Source organism: Centroberyx affinis, unplaced genomic scaffold (genome assembly GCF_046629955.1).
Source record: "Centroberyx affinis isolate AG114_WGS23_722 - 3 ecotype Tasmania unplaced genomic scaffold, CSIRO-AGI_Caff_v1 ptg000249l_1, whole genome shotgun sequence".
Lineage (NCBI taxonomy): Eukaryota > Metazoa > Chordata > Actinopteri > Beryciformes > Berycidae > Centroberyx > Centroberyx affinis.
This window is the reverse complement of record NW_027278932.1, coordinates 495,963-515,164: the sequence shown is the minus strand read 5'-3', so window position 1 is coordinate 515,164 and position 19,202 is coordinate 495,963. Positions and strand designations below refer to the sequence as shown.

Here is a 19,202-nt window from a genome sequence, read left to right as displayed (position 1 = left end):
ACACACACACTCAGACAACTCCCCTTTCATGCATTAGTCTCACTCTGGGTTCATGTGCAGGCCGAGGGACTGTGTGTATGTGTGTGTGTGAGACTGTGAGAGACAGACAGACAGACACACACAGAGAGAGAGAGAGAGAGAGTAAGAGAGAGAGAGAGAAAGAGAGAGAGATAGAGGTTGCGAGTCTGTATGAACTATGGAGGTGCATGTCTTGCTCTGCCAGACAGAGAGCCCTTCCTTGCCCAGTCTAAGAAAAAGATTTACTCTCAGGTAGCAAATAATAGCTGGTGACATTATCACTTATATCAGCAGGCTGCGCTCATGCATATCATTATACTCTCTTTCACCATGGGCTGTCAAATGGAACTTTCATTTGTGTGTAGACCATAGCACGCCGCAGCAGTATCCAACTGACAAGCAAGATAAACCCATACACGTTTTTAGAGGTGATGTTTACGCATCTTAGTGGCTATTACAGATAAAGCGTACTTTCTATCCACACACTGGATAGGGTGAAAATAATGGAAAAACCAACGTAAAGTCTTGCCACAGTGGTTCTTTAATGGCATGGAGTGCATTTCCATACACAAAATCCATCGAATCACCCCTATGGCACTACCATGCCTCTAAGTGATCACCTTTATCCCATGATGCATTCTGATAAAGACTGGAGCAGCATCTTCCAGAATGAAAACACTTGTATTAAAAATCATACAAAGGGTTGAAGTGCATAGCGATGATATGCAAAGGCCTTCTTAATAACCAGGCATGATCTCTATGAAGATTTGAAGTTAGAAAGTTGCAAAAGCCTACATTATCATTCAAAATGTTATATTAGTACTAGTAACTGATTACAGTTGTTAGCATTAAAGTTGCCCTGTTGTAGATGGGTTGACCAGGCCATTGCCAGAAAACGATTTTAAATCAACTAAATCTTTATAAGGAGGAAGCCTAGGAAACATTTCTGGGTCCACTGCTGTAATCCCAAACAGAGCCGCGAACACCTGTGTGTTTTATGGAGTTAACTGAGTGGAACTTGTAACTGCATATTAATGTCCATATGAGTGCGATTCTCCCCACTCTGGGTTCACTGAGGGGGTCAGGTAAAGGATGGCACGGACTCACAACTCACAACCAGACCAGGGAGTCTATAACTTCTGCTGTAAAAACCCACATGTTATCAATAAAGTTGAATGACAGGTAGAATGTACACCAGCTTTTGCGTATAGTATGTGTGGTGTCTCTGGTGCATGTAGAAAGGGAAGAGAGGAGAGGTTGGGAGTCAAGGTATAGAATAGCCTTGATATGGCTCAGCTCTAGCTGTTAGTTGTAAATCTTGTGAAATTAGCCTTCAAATGTTTTCCTCAACAGCTACAATTCAAAGTTCCATTTATATTCCTTAGAGTGCACAGAGAGGACGCTTGCAGAAGTGGAAAGCTAACATATTATCACCTCCAACCTGTACTGTCTCAGCAGGACTTTCTCACTGGTGGACTGGCCACACACAGCACAAAACACTTCATACTCAGAGCAGAGTCCTTATAGAAAGCAGGATAATAGCACAGTGCAATGTGAACATGTTTTTGCATTTGATTTTTGCACATATTCAAAGAAAACACAATGTTGATTCATTAAGAGACTAAATATAACCACAAGCTCAAAACTTCCAGTGTCATCATCATCTGAAAACTGTAAACGGTGTCCCTTTTCATGCCATTATGAGAGCAGCCCAAGTCTCCTTGGAGAGGCAAGTGACCTGCTCTGGGTTGACTTAGTGCCTCTCCTATCCCGCTCCAGTCATTTAATCTTGGAACGGTATCAAGATAGCGATCTCCCTTTAACCTCCAGAGAGGGGACGGACACAAAGGGACACACTCCCCCACTTCATCACTCAGCGTCAAACAGCGGTGGCATGCCAAACAATCCCATTAGCCAGCAGTCTAAAGGCTAGGGACAGCAGCGCTGTCCAGAATCAACCACAGCTCTCTGCTCATTTGAACATCCTCTATCTCGCAACATCCATGCACTTATGTGTCAGCATATATAATGAACTCACTCATGCCTGCAGAGCTACACTCAGCTTTTATTAGGAGGAAATAGGCAGCCCCATCCACTCTGAGTAGCTTTTTACAACTCAGCACTGATCAATTAATGACTAAGAATGAGATATTCATATAGGAATATGAGAGCGCTGCCGAGAGAAAGTACAATACAAGGAGACAGATAATAAACTATGAATGGCAACTCATGGCAAATACAACAACAAAGAGGCACTTTCACAGACACACACATATTGAACGTCTAAAATCTGGCAAAGCATGCCAAGGTCGTTGGCCTCTTGTAGAGGATTTATTTCTCTCATATCCAGGTGTCAATCACAGAGAAATGAGCTGAGACGCCAACAGCAGTTTGAAAAAACAAGATGGCTCACACAACGCTTAGCGCTTCCTGGATCTCACACTTCATGAGATCAGGGAAATGAAAAAGGATAGTAAAAGAAGTGGGGAGGGAAGGGGAGGAAGAAAAACTGTTTGACACTGCTTGTCTGAAAAAGGTAAAATTTCACAGGAAGAGAAAGAAAGGAAATGAAGAGGGAGGAGAGAGAAACAGAGAGAGAGAAAGAGTGATATAGCAGAGGTAGGAGGAGTTACTCACGGCTCCTGTCACCTTTCCACCTCCAGCTTCCCTTGTACCTCCCTGAGCCGTCTCCTGGTACACAGGCTGCACTCAGCACCTCCAGCAGCAGGACGAGCAGCAGCAGGGGCATCTGCCCGCTAGCCATGCCTGCCTCTAAAGCTTGCACTGGGGCTAGAGCAGAGAGGAGAGGGCCATGGGGAGCGCTGTCCCACACTCAGTCATATCTCACACAGCTGTACGGAGAGATCCAGAACAACATCAACACCTCCTCCTCCTCCTCTGCTTCCCATGGAGCGTTCGCCCTGGTACACGGCACCGCAGCCCCAGAGGGGTCACACGTTCACAGCAGACCCTGACACCCCTCCTCCTCCTGGGGGATTGGAATGATCCCTCTGAAGGCGTCTGCAATAGCTTGGGAGACTGACTGTAATTCCAGCATGGGCAGACAGGCAGAGTAAGCCTGGATTTCTGGGGCTCCACTCTGAAATATTGATCTTGGGTTTTTTTTTCCTCTTTTTCTCTCTCTTCCCGCTCTTCTTCTTCTTCTTCTTCTTCTTTTTCAGTGCCTCTTGGAGTTGGCGGGGTATTTATTGCAGTCCTGGTGAAATGCTCAGGCTCAGCTTAGTGGTAACAGCTCCCATGAGCAGAGACAGCACAGGAAGGAGCAAATTGTTTTCCCTCGTCTTGCGGAGCAGAAGTTGTGCGGGTCAGAGAGTGGACCGGTGACATTGATGGTGACACATCACTGATCCAGCGGCAGCCAACTCTGGCCACCCACACAGGCAGTGAGTGAATGAGTGAGTGTGTCCACGAGTGTGTGTAAGTGCATGTGTGTCCTCCCTCTCCCTTCGTCCACCACCCGTTCCTCTGACATCACATAAGACAGTGTTGATATGAAAATAAGGAATAAATCACAGAGACAGTTCACTACAGAGCAGCCTTGAAATTGTCAACAGAGCTTCTGAAAGAGAGAGGGAGAGCAAGAGAGCCAGGGAGGGAGGGAGGGAGAGAGGGAGGGAGATATAGAGGAGAGAGACTGAGTGAGACGAGAGTGGGGGGTGTGAATGGCAATTTCCCAAGTGCAGTAGCTCTTGTGCTTTCACACGCCCATGATGCTCGTTCACGAGTGAACATTCATTGTAGATAACCCCACTGCCTGGGCTCAGCTGATGTAACCTGTGTGTGTGGTTGTGTGTGTGTGTGTGTGTGTGTGTGTGTGTGTGTGTGACAGGCTTAATCTAGTGCCTCCACAGACCGAAAACAACTCTTGTAGTAGCATGCCAACCTGCCCAACATGCATCTGTATAGACAGGCGTGCAGGCAGGTTTGACAGGGTGTTTGTGTGTGTGTGACAGAAAACCTCTCATTACTGCAAATGAGTGCCTGCGACACTATTTAGAAAAGATGGCTGAACATTATCACTATCACAAAACGGTTATACTGTAATACAATATACATAAGCTACAACATTTTCTTAAGGATTCAGGACTGAAACGTGATCTTCCCATCTGTTTATATTGTTTTTCTTTGTACAGATGTTTTGTAATGAGCCTGACTTATGCATTTACACTGTTTTCCTTTTAATGACAGAATGTTGTTGGAGTAAAAGTAAGGTTAGGTTGGAGTAAGATTAGGCCAATTTAGGTAGACTTACTGTATAATAACAGTAATGTTTATGCTCCACCCTGCATCAAATCAAAAAAGACTGTATGGGTGTGTTTATTCTGTATGAAATAAATAGTTCTTACTATGAATTTTATCCTATAAAGCAAGGATAACAATTATGGAGTCACACCACGGTCAGCTAGGCCATCTGGGCAAACTGAGAAAAATCCTCTGACTCCCAGTCTTGTAATTATCATGTATTTCTTTCTTTAAAACAAAGCGTTTCTCAACTGCATACTCTATATAGTATTGATTGTGTTTAAAATATACACACGTGGACATGCAGATATACGCAAAAGCACACATGCACGCGCACACACACACACACAAATGCACACACAAAGAGTATTTTAGTAAAAAGCGAACTCAGCAAGTCTGGGTTTTGAGTTACACCACTCGTTTCCTCCGGCTGGCCAGGCTGTCAGGAGGCAGGTGAGTGCAGGGTAACGTGGGAAACTGGAGGTGTCAGCAGCACCTCCCCCTCATGCCCTTCATTGCTGTTTCACCATCACCTCCTCCCTCTGGCACACACACATGCACACACATGCACACACACAGTATAAAACGCTCTTAAACATACCCTATGTAACCTCACTATGTGAGGTACGACTGGAAGCTAACCTTGAAGTAAACATTACATACTGTGTTACTGCCATAGCAACAATCTACCTCAAAACACAACTCGATACATATTCACTTGTTTACTGCATGCTTTATGTAATAAACCATTATCAAATAAAGTGTGAGTCACCCACTAGAGATACCATTCTCGAATACATGACCCTCTTGTTGTGTTGAATAGTGTGCACAGTGCCTTACGAAAGTGTCCCTATTCGTCAGCCATGTAATCCTGATGTAGAGGCCCTCGAGGACCATGCTCCTGGAGTTGTAATTAATTGCGTTACATTAGCCACTGATGGAAGTCTGATTAAAACAGCTCTCTAATGATTAGACCTCTGGAATAATTACCACTGCAGAGAGGACGGGCCACTTCAACCCCTCAGGACGCCAATCCAGCACTCCTACTACCTGCAAAATGTCACTGCTAATGCCAACTGCTTAGAGAGTTGAACAATGCAATGCAAATTCTATCTAGAGTAAATGGCACGGCAAGTTAAAACAGAACGCAACCTTTACAAACCGTCTGCATGTAGCCTAATGTATATGTTTTTAGACTGAAGTTATGCCCCTGTATCTTTGTCAATAGCAGGTCTGAGAGAGATTAGCAAAGTCATGATGTTTACGCCTGTGAGAGCCAAAGGGGAAAGTCCCGCAGGTGGATAACATGCCTGGCAGAAACACATAAGTCTCTTTGCCAGGTTATAGAGAATAGCTACATTGATCAAAGACTATTACATAAGTCAAATCTCAGCACAGTTATTATGGACTTTAGTCTGGTTCTTTTGTTTTGTGTACTAGAGAGAGCCTGCTGGAGGGGCAAGCATCAACATGTGCTGATTTTGCTAAGAGACTGTAGGATTTGTATTAGGTCCTAGTGGAACTGCACATATGTGAAATGCCTGTGCTAGTCCAGTGCAGTTGCATTGGAAGAGTGCTATTTCCATTTCACATTTCTCTACAATCAGATTGCTTGTGGAAGTGTTTCACTTGCTAGTATTAGATTCATTTCAAATTCTGTGTTTTCCTAATACATTAATATCATTTTACAACATTAGATTGTTAGATTTCGGTTTGGATATTGTTTGTTGGACGTCTTCATTCTAAGTGGGTTTAATCCTTTCTTTTTGGCAGTGACAATAGATGTTAAGTTGTAGTAGTGAGCTATTAGTGTAGATTTGATTTGATTTTTCATTGTTATACTTTCATTTGCCAAGACTCTCATAGCTGGTAAGCATGGCACTAGCACTAAGCTAGTTTTCCCTTGTGTTTTCCATATTTAACCCAATAGAAGAAAATCTTTCATCAATCATCCAAGACTGTTTTAGGCAGTGAATCCATCTAAAGGTCAAAATGTGAAGTGCAATAATAGAACAATACCTCTGAAATATTTTGTCCTCTGCACTTGCTTATAGGCGGATTAACAGTGAGCTACATATTCTCTCTGGCTGGATATACTGTAGCTGCTTAATGGAGCTGAATAGCTCCAGGAGCTCAAGGAATAAACAATAGTACACACACACACACACACACACACATCACCACCAAGAGATATTCTCTCAACGACCTTGTGCATCAAAATGATTTAGCAACTGACGCCCTGTAGCATGTAATAAACCCTGGTTCAAGGTTTTCTCCATCCCTATCTTACTCCTTGTACTCTCTGAACTTCATCTTTTTCAATCTCGCTCTGTTTCTCTCTAACTTTAGTGTTTATTTTTATCATGCAGGAAACTGACAAAGCGAGAATGTAATTGAGGATTATTGCATACCAGCGATGCGGAGACCAACAATACATCTCTCACAGTTCAGCAACTATACAGCCTTGAAAATTAGATCCCCTTTATATTCTGCTACTCTCGCCCCCATTTCAGTATGGTGTTTATGAAGCTCGCATTCTGCCCCCCCCGCTTTTCCAATATGATGTGACAGCAGGGTTGATGGGTGGTACAAAGACACCCAGCAGGGATGCACAGGCGGAGGACTGGACATCACTACACAGCTTGGAGCACAGCAAGAGATGGGGGGACTGGCACCCACTTCTTGCCACTCACACATGCACATACACACACACACACACAAAAAACCCCAAAAAACAAAAACAAACTACAGTAAAAGCTATTTGAACACTTTAACTTTTGACATTCTGGAGTTGATTTAACTGCATTAATATGCCACTAGGAGAATATGGTCCTCGACCTGAACGCCCAGCAGCTGTACCCTAGTCGATACCTCCCAAAGCTAAAGCTGAGGTCACTCAATACCAGACGTAGCTCAGTCTCAGACCAGGCCAGATAAAGCCTGCTCTCTCTTATTGCTTTCTCTAGCAGGTCACACTTTCAACCTCCAACACACACAAATTCCAGCATAAGTGCTCAGTGTTTTGTTGAGTGTGGTGGTATTCAGCTTGGTATAGCAGCTGTTAATCTGCTACAACAAAGTTACATCTAAATATGCAAATTTACGATAGCAAGATATGGTAAATCTGAATGTGTGCTTGTGGGTTGTTTATAACGTAATGTATTTATGTCTTTTTCAGTGCATGCAATTAGAATTTGAATTATAGTGGTGCTACTGCTTTAGAGGGAGGCAGATGGGGCATAAATTAGCCATCAGGATTGTGACTCTACGGTGACAACAGTTTTTTCATCCTACATAACAGATTTCCATGCAATTCATATTTCATCACCGCCTCAACCTCATGAGTGTGAGGAAGAAAGAAGGATTCATCCACATTTATAGAGACGGGGTGTCAAGCCGAGCTAAGAATTACTCCATGACACACAGCGCTGTGATGTCTAACTTACAAGTTGTAAATACTGTGCAGCACTGGATCTATACTGACGCCCCAGTATGTGCGTGCTCTTTGGGAGAAAGCAGTAATACAGTTCTTGGAAACACATATTGGTGCGGCTGCTGCAGAGATCCTGGTGTTTCCGAATGAGTTATGTTCTGCATGTAAGGAGCATGATCAACACGACCACACCCTGCATTCCTAGCATGGCCAGGTTACGATGGCCCTCTTAATCAACACCGCTGTCCCACCCACGCCTCCTCCCCCTATCCGTCTTCACCGATATACACGCAGCCCTCCCCACCCCCCAATGCCACACTCCAATCAATGGAAAGTCACAGGAGAGGAGCTTGGCTGAAGGTTAATGTGTACAGGGGAAAACAACACGTGGTCAGCCACAAATGGAAAGAGAGAAAGAAACACTGTGCACACATTTAGCTACAGATTTTTCAATCTAATTAAGAAACCTGTTTTCGCCTGAAACATGTTTCTCGTTGACAATGGACACAAAAGAAAATCCAGAGGCCATGCAGTTGTTTGCCTGTGTTCACTCACGTCCACTGAGAGATAATAAATGCTGCATTGGAAGAGGGTCCTCTATTTGTGTTATTCAGTCTGTAATTGCTGCAGCCAGAACCATATGATTTTGCTGCAGCTTTTAAAAAAAATAAAAAATAAAAAAAATAAAAAGCATGCCAATTTGAGGCATTTTCTGTTTACTTGCAGTAAAATCATATAGATTGAGGAAAATTGGGCATCAAAGAACAAACTTCTGATTATAGGCTTGCTGATAAGTACTTACAATACACTGAATATTGTGGTAAAATTTTGCTCGTTCGTGAAAACTGCAGTCTGCAATTTTATATGTGGAGAAAGTGCAGGGATTTATCAAAGCTTTGATATTGCAAAAAAAAATCTAAAATTGACAAATTCCCAGAGGGACTGATTGGTGGGCCTTTAACAATCTTTTAATTCAAGACAAAGGGTACAAATAGAGAATGACTTAATACAGCTGTCTTTATCAAGAGCCTTAATGGTATCTTTGTTGTAAAACTAGCTGTAACTGCAGTACTAGTACTAGCATCTGCTCTCTCATAGAGACAAACTGGGATATTCTCATTTGCCCCCCCCCACCCTCGAGTCCTGGTCTCATCCCCTGTAATGGCTGTCGTCAGCGGTCTCACCTTGCAGTGAGATTCCAGCCTGCAGCCCTATCGTCCAGATCGCACAACACACTGTGATTTACAGCTGCTGTTACTGCAGGGCCATCTGGACCGTAACCACTCCTGAACACTCAGCATTAGGCTCAACATCTCTCTCTCTCTCTCTCTCTCTCTCTCTCTCTCTCACTCTCTCTCACTCTCTCTCTCTCTACACATACATACTTGATCTCACTCTATCCCTCTGTGTGTGTGTCTCTCTCTCTCTCTCTTAAACACACATGCACACATTGTGTCTCTCTCTGCCTTTGTCTCTTTCTCTCTCATACACATACTGTACATGCAAACACTCTCATTCTATCTTTGCATGTATCTCTCTCTCCCTCTCTCTCTCTCTCACACACATGGTTGGATAGGAACAGAATATTTGTGACGTATTCTAAATACAAATATATATATGTTATGTTATCTAAAAATATAATGTATTCTAATTACAGATACTAAAATTTGAGGATTAGCCTACTTCTGGGGATACTTCTCAAGTGAAAGCAAGAAACTCAGAGGGACATTCAAATAGTGGCAGGTGTTGTATGTCTTTATAAAATGTGGCATAGTATAAAATTTGTCTTTAAAAGCTGAAATACATTTTTTGAATTTTTTGAATTTATTTTCTTGTGTTTTTTTTTTAATCTGTACCGCACCCTTATACCTCAAATATGGCAAAGTAATCTGAAAGTAACTGAAAGTATTCAGAATAAATTACTGAGTTATCCAGGGTAATGCCTTGCATGACATTACTGATTGCAATTGCAATTTTGTATGTGTATGATCTGCAAGTAAGTATGTGATGTCTCTCTCTCTCTCTCTCTCTCTTTCTCTCTCTCTCTCTCTCTCACGAGCAAATTCAGTCTAATGGCAGGGGTACATTTGTTCACCTTCCCTATAAGAATTTGCTTTTGCTCACATAAAAGAAGCTGCCAAAGCACTGAAGTTAGAAGTTTCATAGTTGCTGACAAAAGTCCACACCGCTTTCAGTAGCCTATGTAAGTCCCTACAGTGAGCTTATACTAAAGTCATCTGCACCATCCACAGTTTAGAGTCTAATGCATCTTCCACAAAAAACACTTTTATGAAAGGGGGAACACACAGCTCCCAACCAAGAAACACTGGAGCACTGGCATTCCCCCAAGTACATAGGTGATAATCACATAAGCTTCAGTGTAAATGTGCCTCATTCATGATTATGGGAGTGTCATAACTGTGGATCTGCATCTTTTAATGCCCCGTACCTCTGACTCAATGAGTCTCTAAAGGGCCTTCTGCTGCAGTTTGTGCTCATTGGGGTGTGTGATGAGAACCAGGTTAAACATCTGGTGCCATATAAAAGGTGTTAGAGCATTAAGAGCAGACCCGTACAAGCTTCAAAAGAGCTGCCAAATATAGAGCAGATGTAAAGGGGTGTTGCTAAGGTCAAGTGATGTAATATGACTGTCACCCAGCAGGAGGCAGTATTGGGCCCAGTCAATATTAAGGTGAGCCACCTTGGCCACTGATTCCACCCCAGGGAGACCCGGGACACTCAGGGTGGATCTGGGTTTAGGTGTTGATGTGACACCTGCCTGCCTGGGTCTTGAATTAGAGCCTTTTAGATGGGATCTGTAAATCAGCCGCTCTCTATCTCCGAGATCACTTACACCACCGATTGATTGGGATAAATAATTTACAGATCATATGGAGGTACACAACACTGTATCCTCTGAGAGCTTCAAGGACGAGCACTTTCTTGAGTCAATCAGGTAACACAGAGGAGCGTGAGGGCATGTGAGAACACACACACACACACACACACACACACACACGCACAATCACAGTCACATTGACAATAAAAGTGTCATTCACAGTACATTGTTCAATTTGCTTTAGTTAACCCAAGGACAGTCACATATAGCAGCAAACTCAATACATCAGAAAAACAAAAGAATTGAACTGCATGTCATTTTGCCTGTGCACATTACTGTACATGGAAAATATTCACTTGATAGATTGTGGAAGCTCAGGAAACAGAATGAAACGTTCCTATAATTTATTTCATCTAGCAGCTGTGTATTATTCCTCTGGTCTTTAGAGAGTGTGAGCTAAGGAGACATAGGGAGACAGAGCTGCCATCCTGTTAGAGGAGACCAGGAAGATGCTGAAGTCACTGAATAATTACCCTGCATCCCTTCTGGCCCCAAATTTACAGCTCAGCTTTGGTATGAAAACCTCAGCGAAATGGTAAATGAGAAAGCCAGAGAAGATGCGTTCAGATGCATGTGTGCGTGTGTGTGTGTGTATGTGTGTGTGCGCACATGCATTTACATGTGCAACTGTCTGCATGTGCATGTGTACATGAGTACATGTGAGCATCCATGGATGTGTGTGTGTGTGTGTGTGTGTGTGTGTGTGTCTGTGTGTGTGTCTGTGTGTGTGTGTGTGTGTGTGTGTGTGTGGCTTTCCTATTAAATTTTGTATTGCTCAGAGGGATACACCAACACTAAAATCAAAACTGCATCTCACTATCTATTGCACCGGTGCTGCAAAGATATTATATTAAAAAAAAAAATCTCTAAAGAGCAGCAAAAGCTGTCTATATAAAACATGTACACCATAAAATTGTATGAGCATTGTCTCACATATAATATAGAAGTACTGAAGTTATAGTGCTTTGTAAATTAAACTTTAGTACTGGCTGTTGTTCTGTGAGGAGGAGGATACCGGGGAGGATACAAGTAATACAACATACGGCCAACAGGTGGCAGTGTCTAACAGGGAACCAACCAATTCCTTGAACTGAGGTTTGAAACCTCACTGACTGCAATGGTTGAAGAAAGGAATATTCCTATCTCCTTTAAATCGTATGGACATGTTTATCCTACGTTCATATACATTGATAATCAATCTTCTTTCAGTGTTTTTAGTTTATTGTAGAGTGCAGCAGAGAGCGGTCAACTCCCTTTTAAAAAAAAAAAAAAAATGAGACAGCATAAAAGAAAACAAAGAATACAGATCAGGGGAGACAGAGAAGAAAACAAGGTTCTGGTGGGATTCAATGCTCACTCAGAATGGCTATACAGGGGATCTCAGATTAATGACTATGTTAATGTATGTCTTTATTTCTCTGTGTGGCAATCAAAGAAATCTGGGGTACTTAAGTTCGGATTGTTAGAAGTGTAATTCCTTACAGTGCCAAAGGAGGGCAGTAGAGCCTCATATTGTGAGACAGTAAGGGCCACAGTACACTCAACGCTCTGGCTGCCCATGCTGTACCTTCCTTCAGCACATCCTCCTCCTCATGTCGTTTCATTGGGACTAATTACAGTGTCCTTCGTCAAACGCAAAATGTTAATGATTGATCCAGTTTGTTCCCAAACTGATACCAAAATGGCTGCACTGGGTAAGCGCTCACTAATTGGTCAAAGCAAACACACAAGCATACATAATGTATATGCAGAGGTATCAGAAATTATATATATATTTATATATATAATACCCAAATCTCTCTCTTCCTGTCTCCCTTCAGACCCCCTGTCTGTTTTTCTGCTTTCCCACTCTTTTCACTCTCTTACACTCCTTCCTCTTTCTCTCCCTTTGAATTGACACACCAATAAGCCTTTAATCCCTTTAATGCGAACTTCCAACAGAATCACTTTTTAATTGCATAAAATAAACAGTGAATGCATAACCAGATCTCCTCTCAGGATAGATTTAGTTCAGCTACAGACGGCGGATTAAGTTGAAAAGTAAGCCTGCGAGTTATTTTGAGGAAAAAGACGAAAGAGCAGAGAATAGCCCAGGATGTCATAATAATTCTTGTGCAGCTAGGAGTTAGCCAACACATGAGGAGAATAATCATATGGAGATGATGGTGGTGGCTCTGTGATTAATGGGCCCATTTTCCTTGCACAGCTTGGATAGTGGGCCTAGTTGGCCCCATTAGGAAAAAGCCTAAAGCCACCCTCTTCCTCTGTATGCCATTCATCAGGCAGAAGATATGAGCAATGTGAGGCAATGTGATCTAGAATAAATGGTTCATTCTTAACATCCATGAAACATGCAATATACAGAAACACATTTCCTTCTTCCTTTTATGCATTTTGTACCTATGTAATCGAATGCCTGTGTCAGAGAGCGTTATGCCTCAAGAAAGGGAGAGGAGAGGTGGTCGAATTCCCTTCTCTCATAATTAGGTCTACCTGCTGTGCAGAGGAGGCAGCAACATGCTCGTCTTGTCCCTCCCTTACTTGACGGACTACAGGGAGCGAGAGCAGCAGACACTGACCAGACAGCCGCAGAGACATGCCAGTCCCCCCTTTTAGAGCAGTATGCAAATCCACTGTTAAATTTCATTTTTCTAATCCCTTTAATCAGAAACAGGGGAATAAAGCCAGCTGGTAGGAACCCATGTTAAGATGTAATTAAGCATCTGATTGAATTTCAGTGCATACCAGAGTGTGTGTGCCAAGGCGAGGGTAGGAGTAGGAGGCGGGGGTAGAAGATGGGAGGGGGAGGGATGGGTACTTGCACACCAGACTGAGCGTTGGGGTTGGTGGGGGGACACACTGCCTGGCGACGGGGGACCTGGAGCTCGCGGCAGGCTTGGTATTTTCCAGCATGCTCCACTGCATGAGTGAACAGCGATCAGAGGCACATTTTTATACATTACTAGGAAAGCTCCCATGTCAATCATCTCCCTGCTGGCTTTGGAATGGTTTTCTCCTGCTCGAATCTCAACATACAGCCCTCGAAAACAGACACAAACGCAATCACTACAGGCCCCCTCTATCATCAAATTCATGAAAAAGGCAGTGCAGAGGTTGTTACGGTACACGGTTTACCTGTTAGGTGAATTCTGACACAGCCTTTCTCTCTTCTATCTCATGCAGCATGGGTTTGCTATCACTGAGCTCTGCTCTGTTGGGGTTAATGCTGACAGATATACTGTATGCACACGTCCTGCAGCCCACCTGGGAACAAGGCAAACATGCACCCTAATCCATGTCTAGTCGACAAAGGTGCATGTGCAGGGACACACACACACACGCGCACACAAAAGGGTCGGTAATGAAATTCATTCACTCAAAATTTATTCACTCACAGACAGAGACAATATAAAGCCTGGTCTGGGGAGAGAGAAGAGCTGTCACACTAGTTTAGTTGGGTTGGAGCAGGAAGCCAGGATATAGAAAAGATCCATTACCAAGGCCTTTCATCACCAAGCAGGGCAAGCTAAACCTGTGGGGCTCTGCAGCAGAGGGGGGGTTGGGCCAGGGAGAAAAGAAAGGCACACAAAGACAGGTGACAGAATCCGACAGGTCTTCATGTGGATGCCCTCCCACCGTCCTTTCCCCTTCATCCTTCACCCTCGCTCGGCGTTATGGTTGTCAGCACCCAAGGCCCACCTGCTGAGCAAGCTGCTTGGCTACGGACAGGGTTAAAGGAGACCACTAACCCACACCTTATCACCGCTAACTCTGCCCGCACACCCTGTGACATCATTACCGCCAGCCACTCTATCTTCGCTGTGGTATTCACATGCAAGAAGAGAGAGTAACGTCTCAGCTGGACAGGAACATTGTTTTTCTTTCTTTTTCCTCTCCTGTCATTACATTGACAGATTTAATGCCATTATTTACAACCATTTACTCTATGTGTAAGCAACCATAAATAGCTTTTTGTCCACAAACCGCAAAGAGAGGAGGACCTGCTATTCCTCTGTTTACAATGCATTGTTAGAGACACTCGGTCTCTTTCAGGGAGACAAAAGGACAGAGGTAAGCAATAGTTCAGAGAGAGGTGATGTATGATCAAATGTGAAAGCAGTATTGATTTTCCTCAATTGTGTTTGCTCGCTTTGCCACTATTAAATATGGATTCTGTGCAACTGCCATCTTGACTTTGTCTTGAAATTGACACTCTCTCTATAAAGGACCATAGCTTTTTCAATAAAGCCCTGTGTCAAGAGAGAAATCGGCCTGACACAACAAGACACTCCGTTTCATTTGCTTTAGAGGCAGCACATCAATGCCATCGCAGCACTCAGGTTAAACCATGTCAAAAGCAAAAAAAAAAAAAATCTCAGGTGTGCTCTTCATTTGAACCAAGAATCAGCCAAAGCCAGTGAGTAGGACATAGGGAATGTGTTGCACTAAAAAAAGACGATGCCTGCTATAACACTTCCATTCATATTATTAATGCAACTGTGCCCACATGGGCACACACACACACACAAAAAAAATACAGGCACATAGTGTATAATGACAAAAAGGTTATGAAAGTAATGACCATGGTAAGTGTTTCGCCTCCACAGACATGCTCCAAAAATAAACAGGCAGGGCTCAGTAAGTGGAGGAGATTAATCTTTGTTAAGTTGTGCTATGGCACTGCCCCAATCCCCTAGTGATGGTGACACTGTGTCTCTGTTTCCCACCCACTCCTTAGAAACCGTAGCTCAACCACCGGCCTTCAGCTGCATCAGGAGCAACCCGGTTAACTGCCTACGAAGGAGAACAGCAGGATTATTACAGGGAAAACAACTGAATCTCACCCTTTTTTATGTTTTAGTGTTACGCATTTTCAAAACAAAATGAGTTTTATGGACGTAAGTGAAACAGAGCCTTTAGCGAAACAATAATAGCCTATTTCAAAACATGTCATTCCTCATTCTGTATTAGAACAAAAGCCAATAACACAACTGACTAAGCGACGACTAAGTTAACACATTCATTTTAAAACTATGTCCTGGGGTTCAAGCATCTCTAACAGATTTCCATAAATGAGCTACTCAGCTTTTGTGTACAATATGGCAGTGTCATGGCCATGTAAGAGTCCTGTTCAGTACTGTTCTGGCTCTGAAGGGAGAAGAATAAACCTAAGCTGATGTCCATCTAATGCACTGTTTAAACCCATTGCCTGTGACGAATGGCACATTACCCAGTCTGCCATGTACTTGCGATGCTGTTGCAGCATCAGAGGATCTATTGTACCATTAGATGCGCTTGTTTGATTAGTAAGAGATTTTCTGACCATTAACACCCATTTCATAAACAGGCGGGGCTCGGTAAGTGGAGGGTTGTAAATGGTTGTAAATAAAGTAAATATTTGGATGCATCTGCTGCAATTGTGGGTCGATCAGGATTTAATAATTCATAAAAATGTTATCACCGACCACCTGAGAATAGTCACCGTATTAATATCCCCTGCAACAATAATCTTCATAGGTTGTAATCACATTGCAAGACCCAGGTTTGTCTGTGCAACAGTGCAACATGCTAGACACCTATATCCACCTGGGGAACCTTGAACTAATTTAGCTAATGGTGTTTCAACAGACAGATTTCTGCTCCATATGAATAAAAAACTCACCACAAAAATTTGACCTTCGTATCAGTATACATAGACGCACAGATGCAGGCATATTGAAGCGCACACACACAGAGACACACACATGCACACGCACACTCACACTGGCAAGTATATGCCCAAACAGGTATGTTATCCCTATAAAGCTGGTCTCATTATTCTGTGTCCCCTGACATTTCAGCACCACGGAGAGCTCCCATATTAATCTTCAACTGCTCAGCTCCTGTCCCTCCGCACATTCCTGGTCCTAATGACAGTTTTATCATAACTTATTATTACTGCCCCAACCCCGACTTGAAATTATGTAAATGCCGCGTGTTTGGTGCGGAAAACATCTTTATGTTTTGCTCAACGCTCGCTCAAGCGGGAATCTAATTCTGCTCGCCGACAGTCTAAATGAATCGGCTTGTTACGGTTTGAATAATGGTCTATGCAGCGGGAGAAGAGGTCGGCCGACTGAAGGTTGAGAAGGAGAGACCCACTTAGTTAGGTGCCGCCTTATCGGATTGTACCCCCGCCTCATTCATTACCTTCCATCACTTCCCTCGTTTGCAATAAGCAATATCATTACAGGATGATTTGCCTCAAATGTGGGGTTGAAGCAACACCTCTAGGCAGGAATAACCGCTCCTATATTTGTAATTTTGGCTGCAATATAGGCCAGTAATAAAGCTTCTACTTCTCTCGACTGCCAACCCCCACCCACTCACCCCAACCTCTTTGTTTTTGTCTCTCTCTCTCTCTCAAACACACATACACACATAGAGAAAGACAGTGACATAGAGAAAAACACAGAACCTTGCCTTGAATAGGAATTTGTTCAATGTACTTGCCATAAAAGCAGCAAAAGGTGTCTGTAGTCTCCGTTTCTGTCTGTTTCTACCTGTCTGTTTGCCTGTCTGTCTGTTTCTCTCCCTCTCTCTTTCTCTGTCTCTCTCTCCATCTCTCTCTCGCTATCTATCTCGTCTAACTGGCTATTTGCAGGCAGTGACACCAGCCTCTCGCCATCCTATTCATTTAGGAAGTTAACTGAGCTGCCTCACAAGCAGCAGGCCTGATTTCCAATTACTCCACAAGTTTATTCCTATGAGAATGTCTCTGGCCTCGAGAATCATCTACTGCTGCAGCCTCTATCTTGATGTGTGTGAGCCTACAATACTTAAAGGCTATGGAGAGATTATATGTTCAACATGAGTGATTTTCATGCAGAGTTTTGATCTATATATTTAAAGGATTGTGCTTCTGTCAGTTATCCTTTCATTCATTGTATTCATGACAGTTTAGAAAGACTCATGCGCTCAAAGCAGACTGATCAGTTAAAACCAAGTAAGCAGGGATCTTGAGTTCACCTAATTCAGTGTCATTTTGACAACTTGGCTTAGCAAGAGCACATGAATCCCCCAACCACTTCTGCCACCATGTGGTAAACCATTGGTGGGCACGTCTAACGTCTTAATGGTAGCCCATGTGATGGAATTCCATCCTCTGTAATTAGATAAACGCCTCCTAACCACCATTTCAGCGCATGCTAGCACGGCTATGTGTGTGAGTCCCAATAAATTAGAAGCTTGTGATGAAATTAAAAGGATCACTGACCTATTTTGAATCTAAGCCCCCTTCCTGATCATCCATCACTCACAAAGCATGAATTAAGTTCACCCGGGGAGCAAAATAGATTTAGACAAGAATGCAAGGCAAAATATATCTCTGATACGCTTCTCTGGTTGACATTTAACACCCCACACTTCGTTTTCTGTCTGAAAATGTCACTCGAAGAAATTAAAAGTTTCTAAATCCCTGCCCTTTGCTGTAAAGTTGATGCTAAAACACAGGTGTTTTTGGGGATAAAGTTGGTCAGCTGAGACCAATAAGAACATAACATGATCCTAATCACCCGTTATGTGTCTCAGAATAATCAAACAATTATTCAGAGGTGTCACTGAATTGAAATTAAGCTGGAGAAAAAGGGAGTTTGTTTACTGGAGCAAGGAGTGCAGCTGGAGAATGCCCATGATGAACCCACCATGATAATAATAATCACAAAGGCAAACACAACACAGCTAGTCACACTCCTCACAACACAGCTAGTCACACTCCTCTCTCCACTGCTACGTTGTGTGTGTGCGTGTGTGTGTGTGTGAGACAGGGGGATGGGGGGGGGGGGGGGGGGGGGGGCAACAGACAACAGGGATCCAGAGAGAAAGACAGCCTGGTAGAAGCATGGAGCCCCCACACCTGCAGACTTCTGGAGGCTGGAGGTTGATAGAAGATGCCTGCTGGAGGAGCGTTTCTCCCTCTTGTCTGCATGGTCACTGACTGTGAGACAGGTGAGAATCGACACAGCTAAGCCCGCAGGCAGGGACAGATGGGCCGGTGCCGCTGGAGTACACCGGCAACACCGACTCTGCCTCTGCTGAACGTGGCCAGGCTATCCCAGATGGGTGGGAGGACAGGGGACGTTGAATTATGAGTGATGCAAAACCACTGGGTAAGCATGCCGGGCAGCAGCACCGGGGCATTTGTCATGATTTAGGTGGGTACGGCTCAGGGATCGGCTTCTCAGCACGGGACAGCACACTGACATAGTGCTAAAAAATAAATATATAAATCCAGCATAAGTCAAAGGTTGATTTCCCTACATGTCCAGGCTGAGAATCACACACAAGGAGTGGAGGAGGAAGCGAAATCTATGGAGAGGGCATTTCAAGTTGTTTTTAGACTCCCTCAATTTTCAGGTGTGCTTGTTATGTTTTAGTCTTTTCCTTGTTTTCCCCTCCTGTCTCAGACATGCCCTGTTTTCAAAATAAACAAAGGATGGCCTCTCACCTCTCAATCTCTTGGCACACACACACCCATACACACACACACACACACACACTGCTCTATCTCTCCTGAACTGGAGGCTAGTTCTTAGTCTGCAGACACGTCTT

The 19,202-nt window shown here is 43.5% G+C and overlaps 1 protein-coding gene across 1 annotated transcript in view; it reads right to left on the bottom strand.

Moving 5' to 3' along the window:
* The window catches only part of LOC139665745 (roundabout homolog 2-like), a 54,561-nt gene extending 51,731 nt beyond the window's left edge, over positions 1 to 2,830 (bottom strand). The window contains exon 1 of the mRNA XM_071544810.1: positions 2,656 to 2,830. Within this exon, the coding sequence (XP_071400911.1) occupies positions 2,656 to 2,782 (127 nt within the window). The 5' untranslated portion in view covers positions 2,783 to 2,830. The remainder of the gene's footprint in view (positions 1 to 2,655) is intronic.
* Between the last annotated feature and the right edge of the window lie 16,372 nt (positions 2,831 to 19,202).